The sequence below is a fragment of the Lipophrys pholis genome, assembly GCF_963383615.2.
Source record: "Lipophrys pholis genome assembly, chromosome: 15".
Classification (NCBI taxonomy): Eukaryota; Metazoa; Chordata; class Actinopteri; order Blenniiformes; family Blenniidae; genus Lipophrys; species Lipophrys pholis.
In genome coordinates, this window is record NC_137642.1 from 16,111,706 (window position 1) to 16,138,964 (window position 27,259).

General features: G+C 40.7%; 2 protein-coding genes across 2 annotated transcripts; both read left to right on the forward strand.

Moving 5' to 3' along the window:
- The first annotated feature begins 190 nt into the window (after window positions 1-190).
- On the forward strand, window positions 191-15,599 carry mertka (c-mer proto-oncogene tyrosine kinase a). The gene is made up of 19 exons (XM_080482078.1): window positions 191-474; window positions 1,727-2,042; window positions 2,130-2,230; window positions 2,316-2,486; window positions 6,095-6,181; window positions 6,309-6,424; window positions 6,502-6,691; window positions 7,411-7,556; window positions 10,351-10,486; window positions 11,085-11,235; window positions 11,788-11,876; window positions 11,980-12,075; window positions 12,171-12,251; window positions 12,339-12,431; window positions 12,541-12,659; window positions 12,750-12,859; window positions 13,005-13,164; window positions 13,455-13,591; window positions 14,447-15,599. The coding sequence occupies exons 1-19, from the start codon at window positions 399-401 to the stop codon at window positions 14,877-14,879; spliced, it is 2,808 nt and encodes a 935-aa protein (XP_080338204.1). The 5' UTR covers window positions 191-398; the 3' UTR covers window positions 14,880-15,599.
- Window positions 15,600-16,039: 440 nt separating this feature from the next.
- tmem87b (transmembrane protein 87B) lies at window positions 16,040-25,234 on the forward strand. The gene is made up of 19 exons (XM_080480979.1): window positions 16,040-16,207; window positions 17,086-17,146; window positions 17,229-17,320; window positions 17,419-17,553; window positions 17,647-17,700; window positions 17,916-18,054; window positions 18,328-18,389; window positions 19,589-19,772; window positions 19,866-19,965; window positions 20,049-20,142; window positions 20,435-20,506; window positions 21,424-21,532; window positions 21,626-21,684; window positions 21,898-22,001; window positions 22,087-22,160; window positions 22,239-22,309; window positions 22,603-22,655; window positions 22,753-22,783; window positions 23,570-25,234. Exons 1-19 carry the CDS (start codon window positions 16,052-16,054, stop codon window positions 23,609-23,611), a joined length of 1,692 nt encoding a protein of 563 aa, XP_080337105.1. The 5' UTR covers window positions 16,040-16,051; the 3' UTR covers window positions 23,612-25,234.
- Window positions 25,235-27,259: the final 2,025 nt, after the last annotated feature.

A 27,259-nucleotide genomic window follows, 5' to 3' on the forward strand; every position in this document is an offset into this window, starting at 1 on the left:
CCTGTATATCTATATCTATATCTATATCTATATCTATATCTATATATCTATGTATAATAAGCGGACATGTATATAAACATAGCAAACACACACGCAAATAAGCAGATTGATTCAATTAAAGGTGGTTTTGCACGTGCGGTTTTACTGGTTTGTTTTCCAGTGTTTTCACGCACAGTCCCGCCTTCACGCGGGATCTCTTGTGTGACGTCCTGAACTTTTCTCCCTCTCGCTCTTCTTCTGGTCAACAACTCTCTGCTCGCCCTCGCCGAGTGGACGCAGCTCCTCTTCCTCTCCCTGGTGATGTGGCTCATGATCGGAGGCTCTTTGCTCTTTGCGGCGAAATCCGTTTAAAGCCGAGAGGTTTTCAACGCTGTTGTTGGACTTCAAGCTGCACGATCATGGATCAGAAGTCAGCGGGAGTTTTCCTCACTACGGTGATCGCTATTGCCGTTCTTGTGGGGACTCCGGTCAGCGGTGAGTTTATTTGTTGTTGTTTTCTTTCTTTTTCTGGAGGTTTTAATTGTAGTTTTTTTTTCCCCCTGCATGAATCTCGCGATTCCCTCAAAGTGTGAAAGTGATCTGATGTCCCCTCAAATGCCACATACAGAGTATTTAGACGTCTGGATGACAGACTGCAGCTGGAAGAGATTTACATACCTGGAATAGCTCTGTATGTGTCTTTGGAAAGGTCAAAGCATTACTCTGTAGACGAGAGAACATCCGAAGGTTTTAAACGTTTCCACTGAATATTCCCACTGAATAACTCCATTCAAATCAAATCACTAAAGGATGCTCAACGTGGCTTGTTTTGTAGGAAAACAGTAGTCATTGTTACAAGTAGAACGCGTTGAATGATCCGTTTCTGAATATTAATAAACATGTTATGTATAATATTCAGTAAACATTTGAGTATATTAAAACATTTTACTTCTTATCTTTCTGACAAAAGTGTATTTTATTAATTAACGTAACGAACACAATTTGAAATGTGTTTATGAGATCTCATTTTGATGTTGTTTGGTATTATTTATTACTACTAAAAAGATACTGCAGGTTCACTGTTTAGAGTCTTATAAGTAATTAATTACGCGTGCATGCCGGATAGTTTCTCTCAAATGTCAGGTTACCTGTTGAATGATGTATGGAATAATGCTATTTCACACAATGTTTTGTATAAACTAGGTTCATAATGTTTTTCACATTATATGATACTATTGTTGGACAATAAAATTAATAACTCCCCTTCTGTTAGTTAATGCTTTCAACTTGGAATAGTTTTAAGACTTTGTTTATAGTCTGCAACTCTTACAACTATGCTTTTACACAAAAACGTATTTTATCGTTTTAATGAGCCTCCGTCACAGTTACAATAAATTCAGACGAGACAAAATGACTAGAAAAATGACTCATGTACGCATAGGTGAGGGCATTGTTGTATTTAGATTAGTGGGAATATATGTTCCTAAAATATGAATTTATTTATTTACATAGATATTCAACAAAGGGATTTTATATGTCTATGTCTATGTGGGTGTATGTATATATGTGAATCACTGTGCGTATGTGCTTGCACACAGGTTTTTGCCTTATCTGAAAGGAACAAATAAAATTAAATAATCAATCATGAAAAATCCCCCTGTCCATTTGATTTCTCTGCACCTCTCAGAGGACGCCAACCACTCTTCTATATTTCAGTACAACATACCATTTCCTTTTTTTAAAACAGCCCAGCAGCATAGGAGACACTTCCAAAGACCACCCAGGACCCCAGAGACTCTTGTAGTCCCGGTTCGTGTTTCTCGGGTTTATCTGACCCCGGATCAGCTCAGGCAGCTGCATTTCAAGCCCACCATTGGCTCCATCCAGCTCTCGGAGGGTCATGAAGCCAAACTGAACTGCTCCATCGACATCCCCGATGCCCGACTGGATCCCATGATCATCTGGGTGAAGAACGGCCAGGAGCTGGCCACCAACAGTCAGGTTGTGGTGAACGAGCTCCGGACCATCACAGATGGAGTCACGACTCTGCTCTCCACCGTCATGTACGTGTCACTCAAAATTAAGATGCCTGAAAGCGTATGTGAAGGCTGAAGGCATGTCGTGATGTGTTGTTGCATGCTATTTTACAGTATCAACCACGTGCAAAGAGCGGATGCAGGAGTGTACCGCTGTAGGCTGAGTATCAACACTCTGACGGTGCAGTCTCAGCTGATCACTATGGAGGTCGAAGGTGAGCGTAAACATGAAACCAAAGTTGAAGCCTTATTCGCCACATTGATGGGATTCAGTCATCACGCTGTTTGATTTGTCTGCAGGCCTGCCAACGTTCCTCAAGCAGCCAGAAGACAAGAACATAACGAGAGGTGCACCTTTCACTCTCCTGTGTGAGGCAGTAGGACCTCCGGACCCCGTTCAGATACGCTGGCTCCGTGATGGATTACCTAATAGTGACTTTCACAACTCTCCCAGCACCTACCACGTATCAGGTGAGACAAACACCACCCAGCTTCTGCTTCTTTGTCTCTCATACAGCGGATGTGTATTTCACAATGATTTACTTCATAAAAGTTCCTTCTCTTGAACTGTTCCTCTTGAGTGGTGAGATGCTTTTCTCACACGTTGTCTGCTAAGTTATGGGACTATGACGTGCGTCAATAGCACCTTGAATGAGCTTGAAAGTTGCTGAACGTGCAGTTTGTGGTTATCACTTTTACGCTTTGTTCCTTTATTAGCCAGACTTGTGTGAGAGACACGGAGAAGTTTCCGATGGTAGACATACTTTTAAAGTTCTTTAAAGTGTAATTTATTACTGAAGATTTATTTAAAGCGCCTCTTGATTAAACTCTTGCGGGTCGTTTTTTGGAGGCACATAAATAAGAACTGTTTTACCAGAAGGACGTCTGTTTTTTATTTATTTATTTTTGTTTGTTTTTAAAGGCGTAGCAGAAAAAATAGCACTGCAGCTTGTTAAGACAATTACCGTTTTGATTCTTGGGAGTCTGTACAGAAACGTCACTCCATTAAACTAAAGAGGTGTTCAGTTCACGGTAACAGTGGTTGGAGTTGGTCCTACTCAGCTATCTTGGTTTTGTCGGTGGTTTCTATTCTGCCTCGTGTCTGCTGCCTCAGCATTCGCACCTTGCTTACCACAGTGAGATTTGTCACCATGTCCTGTGTCGCCCGGGCTGCGTGCTGCACCGCCGAACGGTTAACTGCGGTCATTCACGACATGCTCTCGTGCTCTAACATCTGCTTAGCAAGCTGTACGTATAGAGTGGAGAAATATGGTGGGATACAAATAGAATTCAACATTTCCTGTAAATCATATTGAGGCATTATTTCAAGCAGGGTGGGAGATGTGTGTACTTATGGAAAATACTTCAAGAAAAGTATAGTCCGACATGAACATCGATGGTTCTTCATCATGGAAATGCAACAGTATTATTTTTGCTTCATACTTATAAAGATGGAGGTTTCTGCAGATTGATGTTATATTTGGTGTAAATGCCGCTTTAATCATAAGGTCATTATAGTTCCTGGACTTCAGCTTTTGCACAGATTTAGAAAATGTTCATTGGTAAACTTAAGAACTGCCAATGTGTGGATTTAGTAACTTGTGAGCAGACCAGGGCTGGATATTTCTCTCTTTCACTCCAGTCGTAATAATGAAAATCTTAGATGAACTACGAGATGTCTGTTGTTGTATATTTAACTTAATCCTTAAAAGCCTATAAAATGAAATCCTGATCCAGATATCGGCTCCTGATTCGGATCCTAATATCTATCTGTGGTGAAAATTTTGACAAACTCCATGCATTGGTCTTCACGTAATCTTGCCAACAGACACACAGATAAATATACGCCGATGATTTTATTACGTCTTGGCGGATATAATAAGAATGACTTGTGCCAGAAAATCTAACAGAATTAGTGAAATTATCCTTTTTCAAAAGCAGAAAATACATTGGTGATATTTTTGCTTCCAAAAATAAAGAGTTGGTAAACACTGGGTTCAATGTTTGGGTGCTTTATCAATTATTCATCTGTACAATACAGTGCAGCTTATATTATAGTAAACTATCAGTTTTCCCACAATTTGCAAAAGTCAATCCAAGATGCTGAGTCCAGCTGTGAGTGTTGTTACGTTACATATTACTCTCTAATTTTAAAGCAGACTCTCCCTCAATAGTCTCCCTTCCCTCTAAAGCAAACATTATGAGAAGCGTAGCCTTTGCTCCGTCTGTTCTAACCTTTCATTTCCAGTCCACCGCAGGCTAAGCATTGCTGCTGCAGCCAGCGGGCGCTCAAACTGGCAGAAGCTGAGGGGGTTAAAGGTTCAGAACTGTGCTTTGGTCCAGCATGTGCAAGGGGATGGGGGGGCTGCACGGGGAGTCTGTGCGGGGGTTGGCTCTGGGGGGACAAAGACCACATTCACCAAACAGCCCACTACCGAGCAGGGAGGAGCTGAACACAGAGGCCGGCAGGCTGCTCTGTGCTGGACCAAATATTAACACAACAGACCAGTGTAAACCCACTTTTCACCAATCACCTAGTGCACACTTTGAGTCTCGAGCCCCCCGATTAACTAAATGTGGGACATTTATGGGATTAGTGTAGTTCCTTTTGCTGGTGTGGTTAATTATTGTTCTTTGTTGCTTAAGATTATCTTCAACATGCACTTTTTAAAATAGCCTTGCTGATTATAAGTTTTAGTGTGTTCTCGAAATAGGAGGAAAAGAAATCCTGGCAGATATTTTAAGTATTTCATAAATGCATTTTTTTTGTAATCGCAAGAAAGCACACCATGTTGTGAAGGTGCAGAGCGGCTTATTGCTGTGTTTCCTCCGTGAATAGAAAATGGAAAAAATAACGTGCATTTCTGGCAGCTCAGTTAGCAGGAGCAACTGGAACCTTATAATTAGAGGTTGCTGGATCCCCACTGCAGGACTTACACATGGTGCGGTTGGTTACTCCAGCACAGTTTTAGTTTTAGTAGATAACGCATTTCACATTTATCCTGTGTTCTTTATTTTTGTTTTGGTTTACATTCCAGGTAGAGTGAAAGCAGAAACAACACTTCTTGACTTATCTTCATTTCCCTCTTCATGACTTTCAAATGACTTCTGCTGTGAGCCCAGACAAACTCTATGTTATTGCGAAGTTTTGCCTGAAACTTTACCAGTAATTTGTGGGAACTTGCATGTGAAACCTAAACTAAGGTGAAGCTTCACTGCTTCTGCTTACTGTCCTGTTTCTCTTTACTAAACTTTCTACTGTGACAGTCAAACTTTTCTCAGTTCCCAACGTGTTCAAAGTGTTTGCAGTGAAAGTTGTGATTACATTTACACCGCCTGTCTCACAATTTATGACTTTAAATGTTTTTATTCTTACGTCCAGTTATTTTTCTGCATTTGTTGATATTCATGTTTACATCTCTTTTGAATTGCCCGGCTATTGTCAAGTGCTGCACAAACAAAACATCCCAAGCTGGCTGCTGTCATCTCACAGTGATGAGCTTTGTGTGAAGGTTTCCGAGACTGAGACTGTGGAAAACAGCGCACAAAGGGGACATTATTTCACAGATGTACCAGTCCTATTCTATCTGGGCAGATCTGTGATCTGTTGAAAGACACAAATTGTATATCCAGGAAGAGAGACCCAGGAACAGGATTGTTAGCACAGTACATCATGTTGGAGAGGCTCAATTTGAGCCTTCTGCATGAGGCACTGCTGTGTAAACTTAGTATGACCTGAAGAAATGGGTGTATCATCCTTAAATGTGGTTTTTTTTGTTTTGTCAATTTCAGCCTGGTGTCACTCTCACTTCTACTATTTTTATTTATTTATTTATTTTTTTACAAAAATTTACCTTGACATAGAGAAAATAAACATCGTTGTTTACAGAATATGAGGAATAGTGACCGTGTCTCTTGTTGGTTTGTCTTTCATTCCTCTGAATTGAGTTGTCCAGTATCACCACAGTGAAGGTTTTAGATGTGTGTGAACTCGGTGCAGTCATGACCTTGAGGCCAGACTGTTTTCAGTTCCTGGTGTACTGAAGTGCTGCATTGATGCTCCGACGTTTTATTTGCAGGTGTGGACAAATTCACACAGTTCAGCTGTGAAGCTTACAACTCGAAGGGTGTCACCACATCCAGAGAAGCACTCGTTATCATCAAAGGTAAAAAAAACCTCAGTTTTGATGGTCAAACCACATTCCAAAGGTTTTACATTCCCCACAAGTTGCTCCTTGTTTTGTGGGTAATGCAGTTTTGTTTTGTTTTCTTCCTCTTTCTGGTGTTGTGTAGCTCTTCCCAGTCCAGTGTTCAATGTAACTGTGACAGAAAGGCAGCCCAATAAGCTGATGTTAAGTTGGAGCCCCGGACACGACGGCTTCTCCCCTTTAACGAAATGTCACATCAGGGTGAGCGCCACGTCTAAGTAAACATCGCGGTTATTCTACATGTTCAGGTTGTTCACATGTTCTCTGTTCCTTGGAAGGTGAAAGAAGTGAGTCGGAGGAAAGGGGAAGTGATGACCACCAGGTTTGTCAACGTCACTGTGCCTCCTTTCCACTGTGAAGTCCCTGGACTCCAGGCTCTGACGTGGTACAACATGAGCGTTTCGTGCCTCAATGAGGTGGGGGCCTCTCCTGTCACCATGTGGATCCAGAGCAACACCACGGAGGGAGGTGTGTTGATGTGGGAGCACTTATGGGAGTATTTGCATGCGGAATGTTGTTTTCTGACGAGCCAGCACATTTTAGGTGCCGTTGCAGCAGACCCGTGGATGTAATGGGGAGGATAAAGCTGTGCATCTCCTATACCACTTTAACAAAGGTCGCCTGTCCATCACAGCGCAAACACAGAGACACAAACCCAGATTTGTTATATAAACTCGGATATGTCTTGTGTTGCTTCTTTCCATTCATCATTCTTGTTATGATCTCAGAATTGCAGCACTGTGTCATGAACCTACTATTTTCCCATCCACAGTCAGCTTTCTGTAAACCTCTTTGCAGTTCTACTTTGCAACACCTAGAATTTTCAGGAGTTTGCGTAATCACCTCCTTTAAGCAATGCATCTTTAGGAAAATATTGCATTCACCAAATCTTTGTTGTTTTCCTGGAGAGTCAAATAGGAAATAGGAGTGGTCTCTGAAAAAACACAAAGTTCTTGCTGGGTGGAGCTGCCCCGAATTTCCTTCCGAAAGCCACCGCAGGGGATATTTTAGTTGGAAGATTTTATTTACTCTGCTAGGAAATGACCACATAGGGAACTGTAATCAAAGATTTCAGTGGCGATGCGGTCTTGTTTCATTTTCCTTTATCGTTTCATGTGAAAAAGCTTGACTTCCTCATAATTTTCACTGATGTTATAATACCTTTTTACAATTTCTTGTGTTCTCAGTGCCTTCTGTTTATCCTCGCAATGTCACCGTACAGCTGAATGAGTCGTGGCTGGTGATTAGATGGAAGCCTCCGCCAGAAGATAAAATAAATGGCATCCTACAAGGTTATGATGTCATTGTGAGATATGGCGCACATGAGAGGAAGGTGAGCTTTTCTGCAAAATGGGCCATTAAATACAGTATTTAGCGTTTTGATTTTGATGTAATCATTTTCCACCATTTAAAAAAAATTAAAAATTTTCTTGCTTATCTGGTCGCCACAACTATAAGGATATTAACTGAAAATGAATTGCACATGCGCAAGTAACTTGTGGTTACTTCTGGTAACCACAAGTTATTTTATTAATTAAGATATTTTAAAGCCGTTTAAGGATTTATTTACCCTCCCATTCATCTATATTTAAATTTGCCATCAATGCCAACAGCCAATGAAAAAAGGTTGTTTCCACTATATGAGCTTTAACAAAGTTAACAGACCTCCACAGTGTGAACAGACTCCTTACATAATACTAATTATTCAAACGCTTTTCTTCACTGGTTCACCCTGAACCAAACAGAACATAATACTCAGTTTTGAATACCAGCAACTCATTTAAACTTTGATATATTATAGAACTGTATGTAATCTAACTAATTGTGATTGAATTATATCATGCATGCATTTAAAACTTTCTGTAAATCTCTTGTGTGTCAAGGATCAGAGGATTAGATCACAGTCTTCATGAGGTTACACATTCCCATATTTAGATAGTTACACAAACAGAAGTTTCAATGTTATTCATATAAATCTTTCACACTAGAACATTAGCAAGTTGTTTAAATGGATAATAGTGACATCTATGATCTCCTGTGTACATGGTTGAAGCTATATTGTTTGAGTTAATGTTGCCTTTCTGTAATCTGCAACCAGTTTGACCATTTTATTCGGTGCTGGCTCACTGCCATGTGATTCAATGATTGTGTTGATGAACAGGTACAACTAATATTCTGTCTGATGAGTGTATATACAATACAGGGTGTAATGAGTGACAATACTATCCCTCATTTTTAAATATGTTGGCCACTCCATAGGAGATTAATCCTTTTAATACGTTCAAAAAAGTATTTATTGGATAAGCTATATCTGATTTTGGGAGATAATCGATGGGAGCACAGGCTCCACGCCTAAAACTAAAAGTGTCATTAGTATTTCAATAGCCCGTAACAAACATGAAGAAACATTATTTATGTCATAATTTTATACCAGAGATTATATTTTTATGACAACAATTTGTTATTATTACATAGCAATTGATAATTGTTATGTTATGGGATTATTGTGGTCATGTTGACTAACCTCTGTGAGACCTACATGACTCTTGTTATAGAGAAATGTTATTTTGTTATAAAGCTACATTTTCTGTACATACTGAGGAGGCATAAAATAAAGTTAAGTGGAAACTTTTTATGTAAACTTCGAATATGATTAAAGTATCTCAAGGCTGGGCCAAGTGTCCTCTTTCGTGGAAATCAAAATATGCATATCTACCACTTTAAAGGACAACTGAAATATAAACGGTGGCTTGGTATCCTGATTATATGTTTAATGCTTTTGTTTCTTTTGTAAATCTCATGTCAACACTGACTGAAGTATGATAACTATGTGAAGGGTCAGTCCTCAGAGCGGAAGTATTTAGTCCTCCCTATCTCCTTCCTTCTGAACCAAGGGTCATCTTCTGTCATTATCTGTGAAGAGCATTTTTTTCCCCCTCATTTCTCAAGAATCCACATAACTGACTTTTTTTTTTTAAGAAGTTTATTTCATATAAACTCTGTAAAAACAAACATCCGTGTTGACTTAAATACCAGTCTCTTTATTTCCATCAGTCATGCTTGTGTTGAGTACTCTCGAACACAATAGTGGGTTTCCCGTTCATCCTGTCCCATGTTGTAGTTAAAGGAAGCTGATAGTATGAAAATTAGTCATTGGTATTTTTTTCACACGTGGCTTTGAGTCATCACATGGTGAATGGAGTATGAATACAATGGGACGTGTACCTTAAGCCCCAAAACCCTCATTCATTGTCCAGTCAGATGTTGACGTCATCACAGTGGGAGCAACTGGAAATACGTACAAAGGCTGCGTCTGTTTATGTAAAGATTCTTAAAGTGGAAGGTGGCGATAGTTGGAATCACCTTTATTTTCAAGGAATAACTGACAACTGTTATGTGCAGATGCCTTGTGGTGCTTTAGTTCTGACATCTTATTTTAATCATTTGTCTTTTAAATGTTGATTCCCAAAGTTGCTGAGACATTGAAGTAGCAGGATGTCACACAGACAATAAGACATTAATCATAAGGTCAGCATTCCCTGTCAGCACTTTGGTGAAGCACAACAGCACTGGATGCCACCATGCTGTGTTGTGAAATACAGGGCTATGTATGTCACATGTTCCGTTGCTTTGTGCACGAGCTTACCCAGAAACGTTGTCCCCTTCCCTTTTTAGTTGTGATTTTAATTGCATAGGGCAATCCCTGCTCGGCAGTCTCCCAAGACTTCCTAAAAGGTTTATTACTGAAAGCGATTGGATGGAAGACAGTTTTGTAATTTTGGTTTGTTATAATGCATCTTGAAGAAAGCAAAACAAGTGAGGAGGTGAGAAAATGAGAGGAAGGAACATTTCAGAGCTGGACACAAGGTGTTGCACAAATGCACATGATGTTTCTCAGCATGCTCTCAAAACAGAATGACCATAAAATAAGTCGATTCAAAATCTGCCTCATTTCAAGCTTTCTTGGCAAACTTTAAAGCAACATTAACCTCGGCGTAGCCTCTGGTATATTTTCTGTTGTCAGGTTGAACAGTTTTCCTCCACACAAGCAATGATTAATCTCAACACATGAATTCTATGACTCCACACACAATTCACATTATCTCTTTTGTGTTATGATGTTTCAGGTCCACAGTTACACCACCACGGCCTTTGTAGCCTTGCAGGAATTTAACACAACCTACAGCGTGGAGGTGGCTGCATGCACGCAGGCAGGGAGCGGCATGGTCAGCCCACGAGTCTGGTTCTTTGTGCCAGAAGACAGTAAGCTACTCTACTGATTTACTTCTTTATCATCTTGGAGCCGGAAACTGGATAAACTCATCAACAGTTCAGCTGACGTATCCAGATTAACGTCACTGTGTTATCGATATGTAAAACACAGGCTTTAAGTATTTTCAGGAAAAGTAACAGTATAGTCCAACTCTATGATTGGTTTAAAGCTTAACAACTCTTGAATGAGATTAAAAAAAAAAAAAAAAAAAGTTTTTATGGCACAGACAGTATTGATTATCTGACCTTTCATGCAGAACCATTATGTCAAATTTTAAACTGGTTCACTCAATACGTTCACAAAGTAGTTACATGCCAAATATGCTGTATATATGCAAACATTTTGATATTGTCATTATTTGTAATTGCATAAGGTACTGCTGAGAATTTCTATATTTAGATCAAAATGCATTCCTATTGGTTCACAATCAATCAATGTATTAACGGTAAATGTTGCTACAAACATATTTGTGCAGAATAACGTAATCAAATGGCGTCAATGATATTGATAGGATGCAACATTTTGATAAGTGAATTTTCTGAATGTTTTATCTCTTTAATCACTGTTATCTTTTCTTTCTTGTCCCAGAATCCAGTGTCTCGCCTTCATCCAGTCCAGACACTGGGGCTCCGCAGTCTGTCTACATTGTACTGGCTGTGGCATGTGCCTTCTGTCTCCTGCTGCTTCTCCTCTGGGGTGCTATCTGTATACGCAACAGGACTTATGGCTCTTTGTTTGGGTATGCTGAGAGTTAACAATGACTCGAGATTGATTAGATTCTTCTTTAAACAGTTATTGATGAAGTTTATGTGTGATCCGATAGTGCTTACCTTGACCTAGAAGCCTAAGAATTCACATTGGCACTTACCTGGTTGAATGTTTTCTTTAGTAGGACTGAACAAGCTAAAAACTTCCGGACTCTGTTCATAAACTGGCTTCACTTCCTCTTAATCACTGTTGCCTTTGCCGCAGACCTGTAATAACTCTGCAGCTGGAGAGATAGAGATGAAGCAGCTGTTAATTTTCTGAACTACTTTATGATGGCATGTGTGAGTCACTCTTGCCAGTAAGGATATGGATAGGAATGTGTCACACGCTGCCGGTCAGATAAGAAAACACAATCTGACCTCAAACTCAGGAAAGGAACAGCTCAGTGGGCTTCCTCACTGTGACCACCAGCACTGCAGCTAAATCTCAGCTCCTTCATTTGTATCGCCAAACTTACATCAATGACAGCATGAGCTTATTTTTCAGCATTTTTTTATCCCCTTTCCTCTGTCTCCCCCTGCAGGTGGATATTGGGAGATGCAGAAAAGCTGCAACCTGTCGTACAGTATACGCCCCAGAGATCCTACAACCGATCAGCCATCGGAGTCACACGTATGTTTTCACTAGAACTTTTTGAAAACAATAAAATGCATGAAAGAATTTATGTAGCCGTGTTGTATGAGTACGTTTCAAACACCTGCTGTGACTTGTGCAGTTGGAAACCTCGGTATTAGTGATGAGCTCCAAGCCAAACTTCAGGATGTGATGGTCATGAGGATCCTGCTCTCAATAGGAAAAGTTCTTGGAGAGGGTACGTGAACACTTGCGCAGCTACGTAATTCCATAAAAACACATCAGTCAAAATTGAAAGAGTGTATTTTTAGGGTTATTATTGTGTTTTACCAGGTGAGTTTGGCTCAGTGGTGGAGGGACATCTGCGACAAGTGGATGGCACGACAGAAAAAGTTGCTGTAAAGACAATGAAATGTGAGTCTTGGGTTTTGAAAGCTTAAAACTTTCATACACTTCAATAAGAGCGGAGCTGATATGCTTATGTTAACTCTTGTTAAACAGTGGACAGCTTCTCTCAAAGGGAGATTGAGGAGTTTCTGAATGAGGCGGCGTGCATGAAAGACTTCAACCATCCAAATGTCATTCGCCTGCTCGGTAAGAGAAATGTTGGACCGCTTTTCAGTTTTGGTCATCTCTTAGTTCTTGTCAAGTTTTCATTTCATCATCCTTGCATTACTTAATTATGCTGGCTCGTCCACTTTAGGTGTATGTTTGGAGGTCGGCTCAGGGCATTTTCCTAAGCCCATGGTCATCCTACCGTTCATGAAATATGGAGATCTACACAGCTTCCTGCTACGCTCGCGCCTGGGAGAGAGTCCTCTGGTAAGATTTAGCAATGTACACAACAAAATATAATTACACTGAATGCTTAGGTTTTCATTAACACTATTGTTGTGTTTTTGCTTTATACAGTTCTTGCCCACTCAGACACTCCTAAAATTCATGGTTGATATTGCGTTGGGAATGGAATATCTCAGTGGTCGTAATTTTCTGCATCGTGACCTTGCAGCACGCAACTGCATGTAGGTGGCTTCATTTGATTCATATGGAAATTGTAGCTGATGTAGAAGGATTCAAGTTTGTAATTTCTTTACTTTCATTTTCTTCAATACACAAAACTGATAGACTTGCGTATTTATTTTATTTGCATTTTGTGGTCTTCTACAGGCTGCGTGATGACATGACCGTGTGTGTCGCAGACTTTGGCTTATCTAAAAAGATCTACAGTGGAGATTATTACCGGCAAGGCAGAATAGCCAAAATGCCTGTCAAATGGATTGCGGTAGAAAGTCTGGCTGACCGAGTTTTTACTGTGAAAAGTGATGTGGTAAGTAAAAACATGTATTTAATGTGTAGTGACACTCACTATGCGGCCTTTTTTAAAAGAACAAGACACAGTTATTCCTATTTTTTTCACTAATAACCCTATTATCTATCACTGTTTTATATGTCTTAGCATATTAGGCACATATTAATGAAGCTACAAAGTTTTAGAACGAATACATTTTCTGCCATCCAAGTTTTCTCGTGTTTGATAGCAGAAGTTATACCAGTCTGCAGTACGAGTTGCTTGTTTTTCACAAGAAAAACTTGAAGTTGTTATTCTGTGTCATGCAGTGGGCATTTGGCGTCACCATGTGGGAAATAGCTACACGAGGCATGACGCCTTACCCAGGAGTGCAAAACCATGAGATTTATGACCACCTTGTTGAAGGACACAGACTCAAGCAGCCCACGGACTGTTTGGATGAACTGTGAGTGTTATTTCTTTCTTCTTCGGACAATTGTTTGACTGTTTGGTAGATATGGAAGTCAAGACAGGCTGTTAAAAAATTCAGTTAAACCATTTTTTGTCCACAACTCCAAAAACTGGGTGTTAATTCAATATAATAGAAACTCCCTATGAATGTATGTATCTGCAGTAAACATAGGAAAAACAAAATACTGCTTGGAGATGTGCTTTGGGTAGCTTACAGTCTTCAGAATAGTTGGAAATCTACATTTTGAATACTTTAAAGTATGAACAAACCTGTATGTGCTATTTATATTAAGAGGTTAATTCAATAGCAATAATAAACTGACACAAAAAGGGGGGGGGGGGGCACATAAATTCCTTAAATCAATATTTAGCATACCTATTCAATTATATTTCATATGATTACCATGCTGGCCACACGGTGGCGCAGTGGTTAGTGCTCTGCCTCACGGCAGGAAGGTTGTGGTTTCAAGTACAGCCCGGAGCCTTTCTGAGTGCATGCTCTTCCCGTGTGTGCCTGGGTTTCTCTGGTTTCCTCCCACAGTCCAAAAACATGCCTGTGAGGTCAATTGGTGACACTAAATTGGCCTTAAGTGTGAATGTGAGCGTGTGTAGTTGTTTGTGTGTGCCCTGTGATAGACTGGCGACCTATCCAGGTCCTTTGGCCATAGTATGCTGGGATTGGCTCCAGGGGACCTGCGACCCTTAACAGGAACATTTGGAATAATTAATCAATGAGAAGCTGAAGAAATGCTGTAATCTATACAGTCACATAGTCAAGTGTTATTTCGAAGCAAGAATAAAGTGAGCATGGTTTGGAAATTAAGTTATGTTCTTCGTGACCTGTTTCTAGGTATGAGATCATGTACAGCTGTTGGAGGGCAGATCCATTGGACCGACCTTTATTTCCCCAACTACGTGAAATGTTGGAAAAGCTCTCAGAAAAGCTTCCGGAGTCATCTAGCAAGGACGACATCATTTATATCAACACCAGCTTTCCTGAAGAGGACCCTGATGGTGATAAACCTGTGTGTGGCTCCTCCCCTTCCTGCAGCCACCAGGCCACAGATAACACAATAGTTGTTGCAGACGTTCACGGGAGCCTGGAAGAAGACGATAATGAGGACAATGATCGTTACGTGGTTGTCATCTCTTCTGATGCTTCCTCGAGATCTGCCCGAGTGGACACTCCTCTCTTATCAAGTGATTCTTTAGGTCAAGCAAATGAGGACACAAATGCGTCGACAGTGGATCACTGCTCAAATGACACTTCATTCCTGCTATAGCCACCGGTAACCAGCAAATAATACTACGAGAAAACCCTCGCCATGGTTTAGCAGTATTAATCGTTTTGCCTCATTGCACTGGGGGCACCTTTGCATCTACTGTTGTGGACTCTCCTTAGTATTGTTACATGGCCAGTTTGAATATCAGTGTTAGAAATATTTCATGTTCATGCACCTGTTCTATAAGCTTGAGATACACTGAACTGTGAAGTTGTTTACTGTACTGAAGTCATTTTCCCTCTGTAAATATTGTAATGTACAGAAATGGATGAAATTAATTATTTCTGTCAAATATATATGATTCATTGAGTGTGTTAAATCTTGTATTTTAACCTGTGGTAGATTTAACCAAAAACTCATGGAAATTACAGGTGATTTGTTGTTATAGGGTGAGAAAGGATTACGGTATATTCTTTGTTAAGGAAAGGTCCCTGTACTTAAACTGTTCCTTGAACTGAAACCATTCATTCCGTGGAGTCCCATGGACACAAAGCCACTAGACACTGATAAACACCAACTCACTCATCCAATGCCTCTTACGCCAGCAAGAAAGAACAGAAAATGAGTTGGGGTGATGTAATTCTCATCTAATTTGAGTAGAACAATTTAAAAAGCATGGCATATAGAATAAAGAAGGCCATAGTAACTAAGAAAAACAGGTATTCCAAATGTGAAGAGGATATGCAGAAAGGAAATAGAATTCAATAAAAAACATAACTCAAACAGACAGGTTTGCTTTGTTTTTTACAACAGTCATGCTAATATCACAAAGGGTGTCTTCAAAAGAAGAAGCTGTAATTCTTAGGTACTAGTTATAGTAATAGTAACAATTCATCCACAAAAAAGCTCTATTGCGGAATCTCACTATTATAATCTTGCCAAGCAGGGCATGAAGACTGAAAGTTTTCTTAACATTTGTGATTGTAACTTTATAAATTTAATAATATTTGAAACTTCATTTGTGCAGCTTTATATTTTGCGTATCAAGAAAAACAGCTGTAATCCTAGCACATATGCAGTTTAAGACACAACAGGCATAAATGCCATTATTTTCAGATAAATCTCTCCCTTTTAGGAAAATACTGCTCATACATGACAACCGTTCTTACAGGTCCATGAACTCACCACGCTGATGCGTTCACGGCGCCTCAGACAGCAGAGCGGCACCGGGAATGAACATGGCTGCTGCAGTCAGAATGGGGACGTGGAGCCGTCCGACCAAAGGAGTTTTCTGTCGGTGGGTGGTTTGTTTTGCAGTTTTATTTAACGTCGTAAACGGAGGTGAAGCAGCGCCGGAACCAGGGCTTTGGAATATCACAGTTTTTAATGTGAGTATGTGACGGGAAACACTTCTCACTGCAGATCCTAATTAGCTAGCGTTAGCCGCATTAGCCTTGTTTTGGTAGCCATCACCTGAGTGCCGTGACAGCTGCTGTGCAACTTGTGTTGGTCTAACAGCATTCCATTCACCACTCTTCTGTGTGACTTGCCGTCTCTATTGGGCAGTCGTGTCCCCTGAAAGAGCAGAGTGTGTTTGAGCTAAGTGGCTCGAGGCGTTGTGGTGAATATGTGACATGTACTTGAAGGTTCGCAGTCGGCTAACTAGCTGTCCCATAAGTAGCTCCTAAGATCATTAAACTCCTCCTCAAAGTCGATCTGCAGTCCGTAAACTGCTCACAGAGTTGAGTTTGGGCACAGTTTTAGTGCAAGGAGAAGTGGAAAGTCTTGTCAATAATTTAGGTTGGTGAGACGTTTCAGTTTCCCTCTGCTGCTGCTCGTGGCAGTGTTAGGTGTGTTTGGGAGAAGAGTGCTATCAAAACAATCTGAGACTGTCACAGTTTTTCAACACAGAATAATCAACAGTTAGGTCTCCAGTTCGTCTCACTAACAGGTCTTCCTCCTCATCACAAGCACAGACAGAGTCCAGCCTGCTGGCTTCACCGCTTGCTCCTGAATGATTAATCGCTTTGCTCCACTATCCATTCATCCACTCATTTATACTGCTTTATCCAATCCAGTATATCACAGTGCAAAACAAAACCCCCAACAACAATCATATTCACATCTATGAGCGATTTAGAACCACTAATTACACCAATTGCATGTGTTTGGATGGTCCTAAGAATTCTGTTTATATATTAATCAATATGTATATTAATAATTGTTTGCAGTCCATCTCAAAACCTCCCTATTTGCTCCTCCACAGACCTCAAGACCATTGCTGCTTAGGAAATCTATGTATACAAATACTGATATTCGATTGGAAGGTAAGACAATAAAAATGTGCTCATGGACTGTTTCCAACTTTTTGCGATTTCTGTTTATTATTGTCAAATCTTCATCTTGTAGTTGTGTTGTTTGGCTGTCCTGAGGAGATGGACATCACTATTCACTGGTTTTTGAAATACTACCCCTGTCACAATGAATTCAACAATATTGACGTGAGTGCCAATTACCTCTTGCATGTCGATTGTCACGTATACGCTCCAAATTTGCTTGTCTTTGATGCAAGTTGACTTGTACCTGTTGTTGTGTGTAGGAGATGTATGAGAAAACACCTCTGAGTCGAGGCGAGGGAATGGACCCCAACCCTTTCGGACATGGAGAGTACATTGAACACAGACACAGTCCTGTAAAGTGTAGCGATGCGCTACGCTTCTTTCCCATGCTCAATGTAGGCTTCCATTATTAACTGTCATCAGCATAAATACACAGTTGACATGAAGGTATTCGTTGTGTTTTAACACTCTCTTCTTGTGTTTTCCAGAAAGCCAAGGCTGAATCACATCCAGCCAAACCGCCCGGCCAGGAAGAAGTGCCAGTAAGGAAACTCACATTCTTTTTGAACCCATTGGGTGGTTAAAAAAAATAAATAAATAAAAAGTGGAGGTTTGCAAATATTGAAGAACAACCTTCAAGCGTTTTACAGTTTGACTTGGGGGAAAAAATTTACCTTGAGCCTTGGCACTCTATTTTTCGGATATGTACCTGTAGTTAGAAACATTTATACATCTCGATGCTTGTGTCCCCCTGCAGGATAAAAATTACACCCGATGGCTCACTGAGGAGTATCACAGCGGGGGCGACGTTATAGCCACCACGTGGAAGGATGGCCCCTACATACTGGTTGTTAAGATTATATCAAGCAAACCAAACGCCAACTGGAATGTAACAGGTAATTCTTCTCTGAACATGTATTTACATCATAAACAACTGTTAAGCTGCGTGACCGGCACAGAGGAAGGCGATCGCCACTATTCCTGTTACTTTATCCTACATGACCTGATTGTTAATACTGTCATCATACCACACTGACATGATACGCCGTCTTTACTCTGCAGCTAATTTTCCAATCGATACCGAAGTGTCACATTTCAGCTTTTAGCACGACCACAAACTGTCCGTGTGCTCCATACCACTGTTGAAAGTGAGTGTTTTATTTCCACAGTGAAGGTGGTGATGAAAGGCACCCACGGCTTCATTTCTGTCACAGAATGGCCCCTCATGATTGTAAGTACTTGATATCAGACGTCATCTCTGTAATTTGGGATGGAAATGATCATCAAGTGTTTTCCTCCATTGTACATGCAGTGATACGGGAATTTTTAGGCAGTTGTGAAATGAAGCTAGGCAATATGAGTGCTGGTGATTGAGATTTCTCTTGTATTAATTCCCATTTCACAAAAGTAGTTTTTAACTGCACTACATATTATCATTGTTATTACGTAATCAGTTGTTTCCTGGCTCAGACGAGAAGGTTAAATTCTGCTGTTACACGCTTGTTACACTCCATACAGGACTGAACGGTGTATTTGATACTTTTAGGACTTTGTGTCTCTTAAACTACAATAATGATTTGAAAATACCCGTGACTTTTGTGATGATTTGGTACAGTTTACGGCTGTGCTCTGTCAAGAATCTAGACGTACTATACATTTAGTTATGATTTGATTTTTGTCCCAATGTAATTGTTGGAAACTCTTTGAAATTAAATTTTTTTGCAATGAACACAAAGAGGATCAGCCTTTTTCACAGTCCACTTCACTCCTCAATGTAAACATTGTACAGTGGCCTGTTTTGTGCAACCAAACGAAACCAGCCGCCCTAATTAAAGGGAAAATAAAAGTGCTCACTTATTCAACTTAGCAGCCTTTTAATGTGTCTTTGGCACTTGTTTTACAGCTTCAGACATTGTATCCAGAGTAAAAGTTCAGTAGACTGCGAACAAAGCTGTATGGGCACATCTGGCTAAATAGCTCCTGCTCGCTGAATTAGAAAACAATCACTAACATATATGTAGCTAAGTAATAATCAAGACATTGTGTTCAGGAATCAGAACACAACTCTCCGTATTAATGTTCCAATAATCATTTTTCCTTCACAATGCAATAGCTCAAGAGTTTTGTAACGTTTCGTTATTATGTGCAGCTGTGTTATGTGGGAAGAGAACTTCATCCTGGCTCTTCACAAGTGATTAAAATCCACATATAAAAACCTAATCCATACCAGTTTTAATGCAATCAGAGCCTCAGCTGAGAGATCCAAACCTCAATCAGAGCTCCGAATAGAAGACAGAGAGAGAGACAGAGAGAGAGAGAAAGAGAAAGAGAAGTGTTTGAACCTGTTTCTGGAAATTGGTCTCCGGTTAATAAAGAAGTGCTTCCACATGTGACTTGTTTATACACTAATCCCTCGCTGTCTCTTTGTAGTTCTACATGGTAATGTGCATAGTGTACATCTTGTACGCCCTGCTGTGGTTTATCTGGGCAGCCTGCTACTGGAAAGACCTGCTGAGGATCCAGTTCTGGATAGCCGGGGTTATATTTCTCGGCATGGTGGAGAAGGCCGTCTTCTGCGCCGAATATGAGAACACCAACACTGCCGGCTCTCCCTGTGAGTGTCCATAAGTGGCTACAAATATTTGTACTTTTTACATGTGAGGCAGTGACATGTTCACGTCGTAACAGCATGTCTTGTACTTTTTAGCGCCGGGCTTGTTGATTTTTGCTGAATTAGTCTCAGCCATGAAGAGGACTTTGGCTCGGCTGCTTGTCATCATCGTGAGCCTCGGTTATGGCATTGTGAAGTATGTACCAACTAATATGATGTTCTGTAAATTAATGCAGAAAAAGACAATGAATCTCCCTCTACACACTCTTGCTTTTGTAGGCCTCGCCTTGGCACTGTGATGCACCGAGTCGTGGGGCTCGGCATTCTCTACTTTGCCTTTGCCAGCATAGAGGGCGTGCTGAGGATCACAGGGGTGAGTGGTTTCCTTTGGTTATCTGCTGCGAGGTCAGTTTCCCTCGTATGATAAGTATTTAAGTGCAACAAGTGATAATTTCATGGTCAATCTGACAAGAATTGATAAAAAAAAAACAACTAAATGATGAGTTTTCAAAGAAAACTCTGAGACGACTCACCGTTTAATTTTCTACTTGTTTTGTAAACAAACCAGGCTTTACGCTCTGGAGCTTGCGGTCTGTTTGTTGTTTTGAAGTTGACATCCGAGTTTGTGTTTTCTTACCATGCTGGGGCACCCCCACAAAATGAAGGGTCGAGACAACGGCCCCGCTCTCATTACAGCAATTGTTCTGGCTGTGCTCGACTCCGGCGCCATCTGGTTCATATCCTTCCAGCGTAAACCTCAGCAGCACCAATAGTCGCTGCTTATTGTTATGCTGCCAAGCAACAAAAAGTGGATGTTTTTTTTTTGTTTGTTTTTATTCTCTTCCAAGCCTGTTTGAGTGTTATTCTTGCTTTTTTGGGTTGGATCATTTATCTCTCTGCACTTTGGATGCGTGGGTCTACATTTTATTTGCGGCGCTGCTTTTTTTGTTTTTGTTTTTTAGATAATCGCCACTCATATCTATGATATATCCCCATCTTTTGATCCTCCTTGTGTCCTCTGGCCCTGTCCTGTCATCCCTTCCAGGCAAAAGACTCTGACTTGGCCCTGCTGGCCAACATTCCCCTGGCTCTGCTTGACTCTTCCTTATGCTGGTGGATATCCTTTTGTGCACCTACAACCTTTCCCTGTGTGGTTCTCCTCTGCTCCTCACCTCTTACACATGAGCCTATGCAAAGCAGGAGATGTTGACCTGCGCCTCTCGTCTCTTCCTTTCTCTAATGATTAGCATTTGAAATACAAATCCGCAGGAAAGACGTGCCGCATTCCAGAGACAGCCACCCTGCTTTCACCACTCAATCTGCGCTACAATTTGTATGAGCTCTTCTGTTTGTGGTTGGTCATTTTAATTTCGTTCTTCTGCTTCCTCTCTTACACCGTGAATCAAATCCCACACATTTCGCGTCTCCTCCCCTGGCACAGTCGCTGCGTTACAACTCTTTCTCAACTACAGGTCAGGGACGGTGTTGTGTTGAGTTTAGGATCAAATCTAAAGGTGGCCCAGAGCTGATTAGGGGGAAAAAATCGGACAAAGAAGTCAGATCTGGGACACTTAAGCCTGCAGCATGAACACGTTATTGAATGTTTCTCATAGTTTTCACAGTAATGTCTGTGTTTACCTTGACTGCCGCTAACATTTTTGTCAGCCTCGCACAAACTATCAAGACTTTGAAGCTGAGGAGAAACCCCGTCAAGTTGTCTCTCTACAGGCACTTTACAAATACTTTAATATTTGCTGTTATTGGTAAGTGGAGAAAAAAAAGAAGACTTTTTTCGCGCGTTTCTTTTTTCTTTCATTGTTCTAAGTTGCTTTGTGTTCTGGATTTCTCTCTTTCAGCTTCCATTATTTTCATGGGTTGGATGGCTAAAAAGTTTCGATTAGCAGAGTGTCAGTCTGTAAGTAAACGTGTGTGTATTCTTTTACTAGTGACATTGACAAGTCCCCCCCCCCAAAAGAAAACATGCACCGGGGGTCCCTGAGCAAGGCACTCGGCCCCTCAGCTCCTCAGGACACACTTGCAAAAGAGATTATTAATCTCAGTGTGGTTCTCCTGACTAAATAAAGGCAAAAAAAAAGTTATGTTTCCTTATTCCCTGTGTTGCGTGTAGGACTGGATCGAGCTGTGGGTAGAAGATGCCTTCTGGAGGTTCTTGTTCTCCCTTATTCTGCTCGTTATAATGTTCCTCTGGAGACCATCGGCCAACAACCAAAGGTTACTTCTATAGTACGCATTCTTTAACTAGCCGAAATGAGCTGAATTTGAGTCTGAATCAGTGACTTGATTTGATTTGTCACAGGTACGCCTTCACACCGCTCATCGACGATTCTGATGACGAGGAGATTGAGGAGTTCATTTCATCTGCAAACCTCGGTACAGAAACACGACAGAGCCTTTACATTTGAATGTCACAGTATTGTTGATTTGATGAACTCTTCTCTTCAACCACAGGCGATGGTATAAAGTTGCGAGTGCCCAAAAGTGAGACTAACGGCACAGCGAAGCCGTCAGAAACCAGCCCGGTGAGTAGCACAGCTTCGTTCCCGTTAAAGGTGCCGTATGTGAACTTTGAGGATTGCAGCATCCGCATCTCGACAGAAGACATCAAAACAATATCATGACCGTTTTTTTGGGGGGGAAGTTGCAAATTTGAAAAAGTCCCATACTGTACCTTTTTTTGATGAATTACATCTCTGTAAGCCGCATGCATGTGTATGTAGGGTGACTCACTGCAGTTGAACAACAAATTGCACACATCACATTTCAGCAGATGGCAGTGTTCACTTTGTTTGTCCTTTTTTCTCCACTTGTCAAGGATGACGACTTGAAATGGGTGGAGGATAACATCCCCAGCTCTCTAAGTGATGTGTGAGTTTCTCTTGTCATATATTTCCCTTCTCATCTCATAAAGTCATCTCTCAAGGCGTCTGTGATCGTCACACTTGATTCTTGTTTGTCCCCGCAGAGCTCTACCGGTCCTGCTCGACTCAGACGAGGTGAGAATCAGGTCGTCGTCACACTGCCATTGTCAAGACTCGCACAAAACACACTCTCTATTAATCTCACTAAGGATTTATCTCTGGTTTTAAGGTGTGACATCTGATTTTACAGAAAACACTACAAGAGAACTTTGTCTGATAATGTGGGCGTCTACATTTGGCTTTACTGTTTTAAGGGAGTGCCACAGGGTTTTTTTAGGGGGGGGGTTTAATTTGGTGAAGATTTGTGAACCTCTGTTCCCTCTTTACGTCTTAGAAGCGCTGCCCTGATAAAGTGCGCTTCTATACCCAGATATATGAGTATTTGATCAGTATTAATTTGTGAGTGTGCTTGAGAATTTACATTCACAGTCCAAACAAAGACGGCAATACATTGCATTTTAGCTTCACCTGGCTGAACTATTGTGAATAGTATAAATCTTCCACTTCCTGTGTAGCATTGTTGTATAAATCGATTTACTGTATTGCGTCACATTGTGGAAGAGCAGGCTGGTATAAGTTATAGCATCATACAATTGATTAAAAAGTACTTGGAGCTGATAAAGTCACTGACTGCTGGGTATAAATGAGAAATCTCTTTTTGTCTTTATCTTAAATGGAATAGTAATTTGAAAATTGTACCGTGAAGTTTGAGCGATGCAGTCCAATGAAAAGCCTGACAAGCAAAGCGACAGTAATTATGGAAGTGCAGCGCGGCGAATGGTGAATTATACCCGCTGCAGTCTGAATGTTTCTGTCCGAGAGAGAAAGTGTGCATTTCAAATTACACATAATATTTCCCAGGAAATCATGACGACCAAGTACGAGATGTCAAAGCTGGAGTGAGACAAAACATTTCCATCCGTCTGCCGACATGGCGGACGAACAGCAGCTGTCCCTGTCTCTGAGGAAGACCTTTCTCCAGGCGCCGTCATCGAGCGCCGCTGCCGAGCCGTTTCTTTTGTGAGGTGTCTCCTGATTGGCTGCTCCTCTGCGGAGTGGTGCAGGACACAGTTTCAGCGGGACCTCTGCTGACTTCCCTCAACTTTAAAGACTTGACCAGACTTCTTTTCATCGGCCAACAGGCTCTCCATATTCTTGATATGATATTTCCAAAGAGAATGTTTCATTTCCTATCAAGTGCTATATTTCTTTCTTTTACTTTTTGCGTTATTAGAGCGTAAACAGTGGGCCTCACACATGAGTATACTACCAATTACATGTTTCATGTAATTTTGAAGTCTAGTTATTAATTGTAGTTTATGATAAGAAAAATGTATATGATGGGGGGAAATAATTAAAAGGCTTTTTTTCTTCAGTAATTAACATGACTATTATCTATTGAAGTGGATGAGGTTGGGAGATTGGCTGCGTGTCGTGTGTAAATATACAATGAAGATGTTGTTTTCATGTTCACGAGTCTCCAACCAATACAGATTTGTGCTACGAGCATTGGAATCTGTGACGAGGAGAGCGAAACTCGAACACTGTCATTTTTAATAGGTTATTCACTCTTATGCACTTTCAAGATCAAAGCTGTGCCTACATGTAGTTCTTGTATGAGGCCTAATCTGTTCAGGTAACAGAGAACAACGTGTATGCTGTGTCGCTCTTGTCTCGGATGGAAGCTGCCCGACATCAAGTGTGAGAGTGACGGAGCGCAAACAAGTCTGTTGTCCAAGTGTAATGTAAAAGAGTTAGTGTAGATTTAGAGTTTGCATTCACGTTTCGAATCTACTGTATGGGTGCGGGTAGACAAGTTGTGAAATGTATGTTGATATGGCGTTAGGTAATTTCATTATTTATTTCTGTTTGAAGTGTACTTAATATGTTGAAGTGTGTTTACAACGTTTATTTTATTTTTCTTAAAGGTTTGAACTCTGCACAGTCTTACATTGAAGCTTGGATTTTGTTTTCTTTGCCATGTTAAAGTCGTTCTGTTTGACTCAAGACACCTTAATAAGTTTGATGTTTTTTGTGGGTCTTTTTGAAAGTCGTCTTTGTTTCCGTGTGTGTGCTGTCCTGAGATTCGTCATGTTGACTGTTGAGACCATCCAATAACGTTCCAGATGAGCAGTGTGGTCAGCACAAGCCTCTCACCTGAGTGAATTTAATATGTCACTGCTCTTTTTTTTTTGTGTTCGTCGGAAAACTGGAATAATTGTGCTTATGATGGCAAGCTGTTCCTGTTATATAAAAGCATCTGCAGTGGACCTAGATTATTTGTACAGATGGGTTTTGGCTGATTCCTGTTATTTTATAAGTCCACAGGTGAGGAGGTGTCTGGATAATGTGAGTTGTCTTATATTTTTTTCCATGGTTGTCAAGAGGAACCGGGCTTGATTTCTACTCTTCCTTCTCAGGAAGTGTCCACACAAAGATGGAAAAATAGTTTTAATTTCTGAGACCTCTTGGTTCTTTTGTCTGATACTTTCAGTATTAATTTGGCAATAAAAATACATATTTTATTATGCTTGTGATTTATTTGTGTCATCTAAGATGTGTCTCTTGAAAGACGTATGAAAAATCCTAAATTTAAGGGTTAACATCAACTGTTAAAAAAAAAAAAAAAAGACCGGTTAAAATATATTATATATTTGAAGACAGTTTAGACAAAGTGAGTGACGTCCAGTTTTCTTCAGTACCCTTCATACAGCTGTTTTATTAGTTTTAGAAACATTACAAACACTTTTAATATATTTAACTGGTTGTGCAAATTTAAAAAAAACCTAAAACCTATTATAATAATAATCCCTTAATGTAAATGTCTTGGGGTTGGATATTGTCCATGATTTGCTCTTGACATCCTCACCACCTGCTGCATGTCCTTCCTGTTGTCCTCTGCACAGCCTCAGAGCCACTGTGCTCTGTTGCTCAAGACATCCAGTATCCAAACATAAGTGAACTCCCTAAAACCAGCTTGTCTATTTCTGGTACCGGTTCATCTGAAACCGCTGCGTTTAGGAGATCAAACCCACAGCATTACAAATAGATTTATGGTGTGTGGAGAGCCCTGATTGACTGGATTCTCTGTTGATTTGTGAGCATACTGGGCTTCATTTAGGTCTCCAAAGACAAGATATTTGCTTCTTTTTTTTCTGCTCCTATTGAGATGGATAACGTGTTTAGAGTATGCAGCCAATTTAAAACGATCAAGAGTGTGTGCTTCAATTCTGGGGTTACAATACAAAACTAAAATCCAACAAACCGCAAATGTAATGAGTACTGCTAAAGCAAACGATATACCAATTATACATCCAACTCAGGTTTGCACAGGGCTTGAGTAGATGCAAAATGACATTGAGTGAAAAAAAAGAGTACACACTCATACCTGGAAAAAACACAATGGAAACATGCAAACGGCGCACAGAAAAAGGCCCCAAAGTACGAGTGATAAAATAAGACTGATCATTTCCCAACAGTGTGCTATTTTGAGTTTATCCTCTCGTCACAATCACGTTGGAATCGTAATGTCAATTAAAGTCTGCTTGTTGTATTGATGGAGAAAAAGCACAGGGACCTTCAGCACATATGTGTGGATAAGTTCCAGATATTTATCCCTCATGCCTGTTTTCTGTTGGGATGGTACTCCATAAAGGTGTCTGAGCCATTTCACGTCAAAACAGCGTATGACTTTGTTCTTCCAAACAAAGTGAAGGGATTTCTTAGAATGTTCTGTACATGCTGTACTCACCTTTTGACTTCAGTGGAGTTTAAATAAGTTTTCAAGTTGGGCTTATTTTCTCTTCGATATGCTTTATTTTTCAACTGCAGGAGGTGGGTAATTCTGTTAATTAAAAAAACGTCAATGTGGTTTTGGTGATTCTGCTTTTTGCTTAGATTTATTACGTGGGTAGAATTTAAGAGAGAACAGTGTGGTCAGGAAGCCCCTATACACAGTGTACGTGATTAGTACCTTTCCAGTATTTAAAATCCTCTGTAAGCGTTGTCCCAGTCCTCAACTGGTGCACTAAGATGTGAAGCACCAAAACTCGCTTCTTTCTGTGGCTTTGATGTCAAACAAGTGCAAACACTCTGCGCTGCTTCGACTTAGAGGCGGTCCTCACTGAATATTTTCACCATTACTCTGCAGCAAGTGGTTTGTGTTTGTTAGCTCCAGTTGTCTGTGGCAATATCCTTCTGCCTGTGAATGGATGAAACATGTGAACATCAAACAGCCCGAGACAAAGGCTGCAATGTGAGCAACCCCTTGGTGTTGTTGCACAGTGAACTTACGTCTCTCGTTAACGCACGTCTGTCATTCCAAAGCTGTGAGAACCATCGGGGGCACGTGTTTTGATTCTCACCATCAGCCCCGCACTGGAAGCATGTAGCTCCTTTGACCCCTTTTTATTGCAACGTAAACCCCTGGATGAAGAGGACGGAGTCGAGGAAGGTAAGAGAACACATGTGGTGAGCATTAGTCTCTTTCCCCCCCCCCCCCCCCCCCTCTAATACTCTGATACACTGAGGTATGTTTTTTTTTTAATGTTA

Coding starts and splice junctions, on each gene's coding strand:
- mertka (XM_080482078.1), top strand. CDS start 399: ATGGATCAGAAGTCAGCGGGAGTTTTCCTCACTACGGTGATCGCTATT. Junction 6,425..6,501: donor TAACGAAATGTCACATCAGG/GTGAGCGCCACG, acceptor GTTCCTTGGAAG/GTGAAAGAAGTGAGTCGGAG. Junction 10,487..11,084: donor GTTCTTTGTGCCAGAAGACA/GTAAGCTACTCT, acceptor TTCTTGTCCCAG/AATCCAGTGTCTCGCCTTCA.
- tmem87b (XM_080480979.1), top strand. CDS start 16,052: ATGAACATGGCTGCTGCAGTCAGAATGGGGACGTGGAGCCGTCCGACC. Junction 20,507..21,423: donor ACTCCGGCGCCATCTGGTTC/ATATCCTTCCAG, acceptor ACTGCCGCTAAC/ATTTTTGTCAGCCTCGCACA. Junction 22,002..22,086: donor CCATCGGCCAACAACCAAAG/GTTACTTCTATA, acceptor GATTTGTCACAG/GTACGCCTTCACACCGCTCA.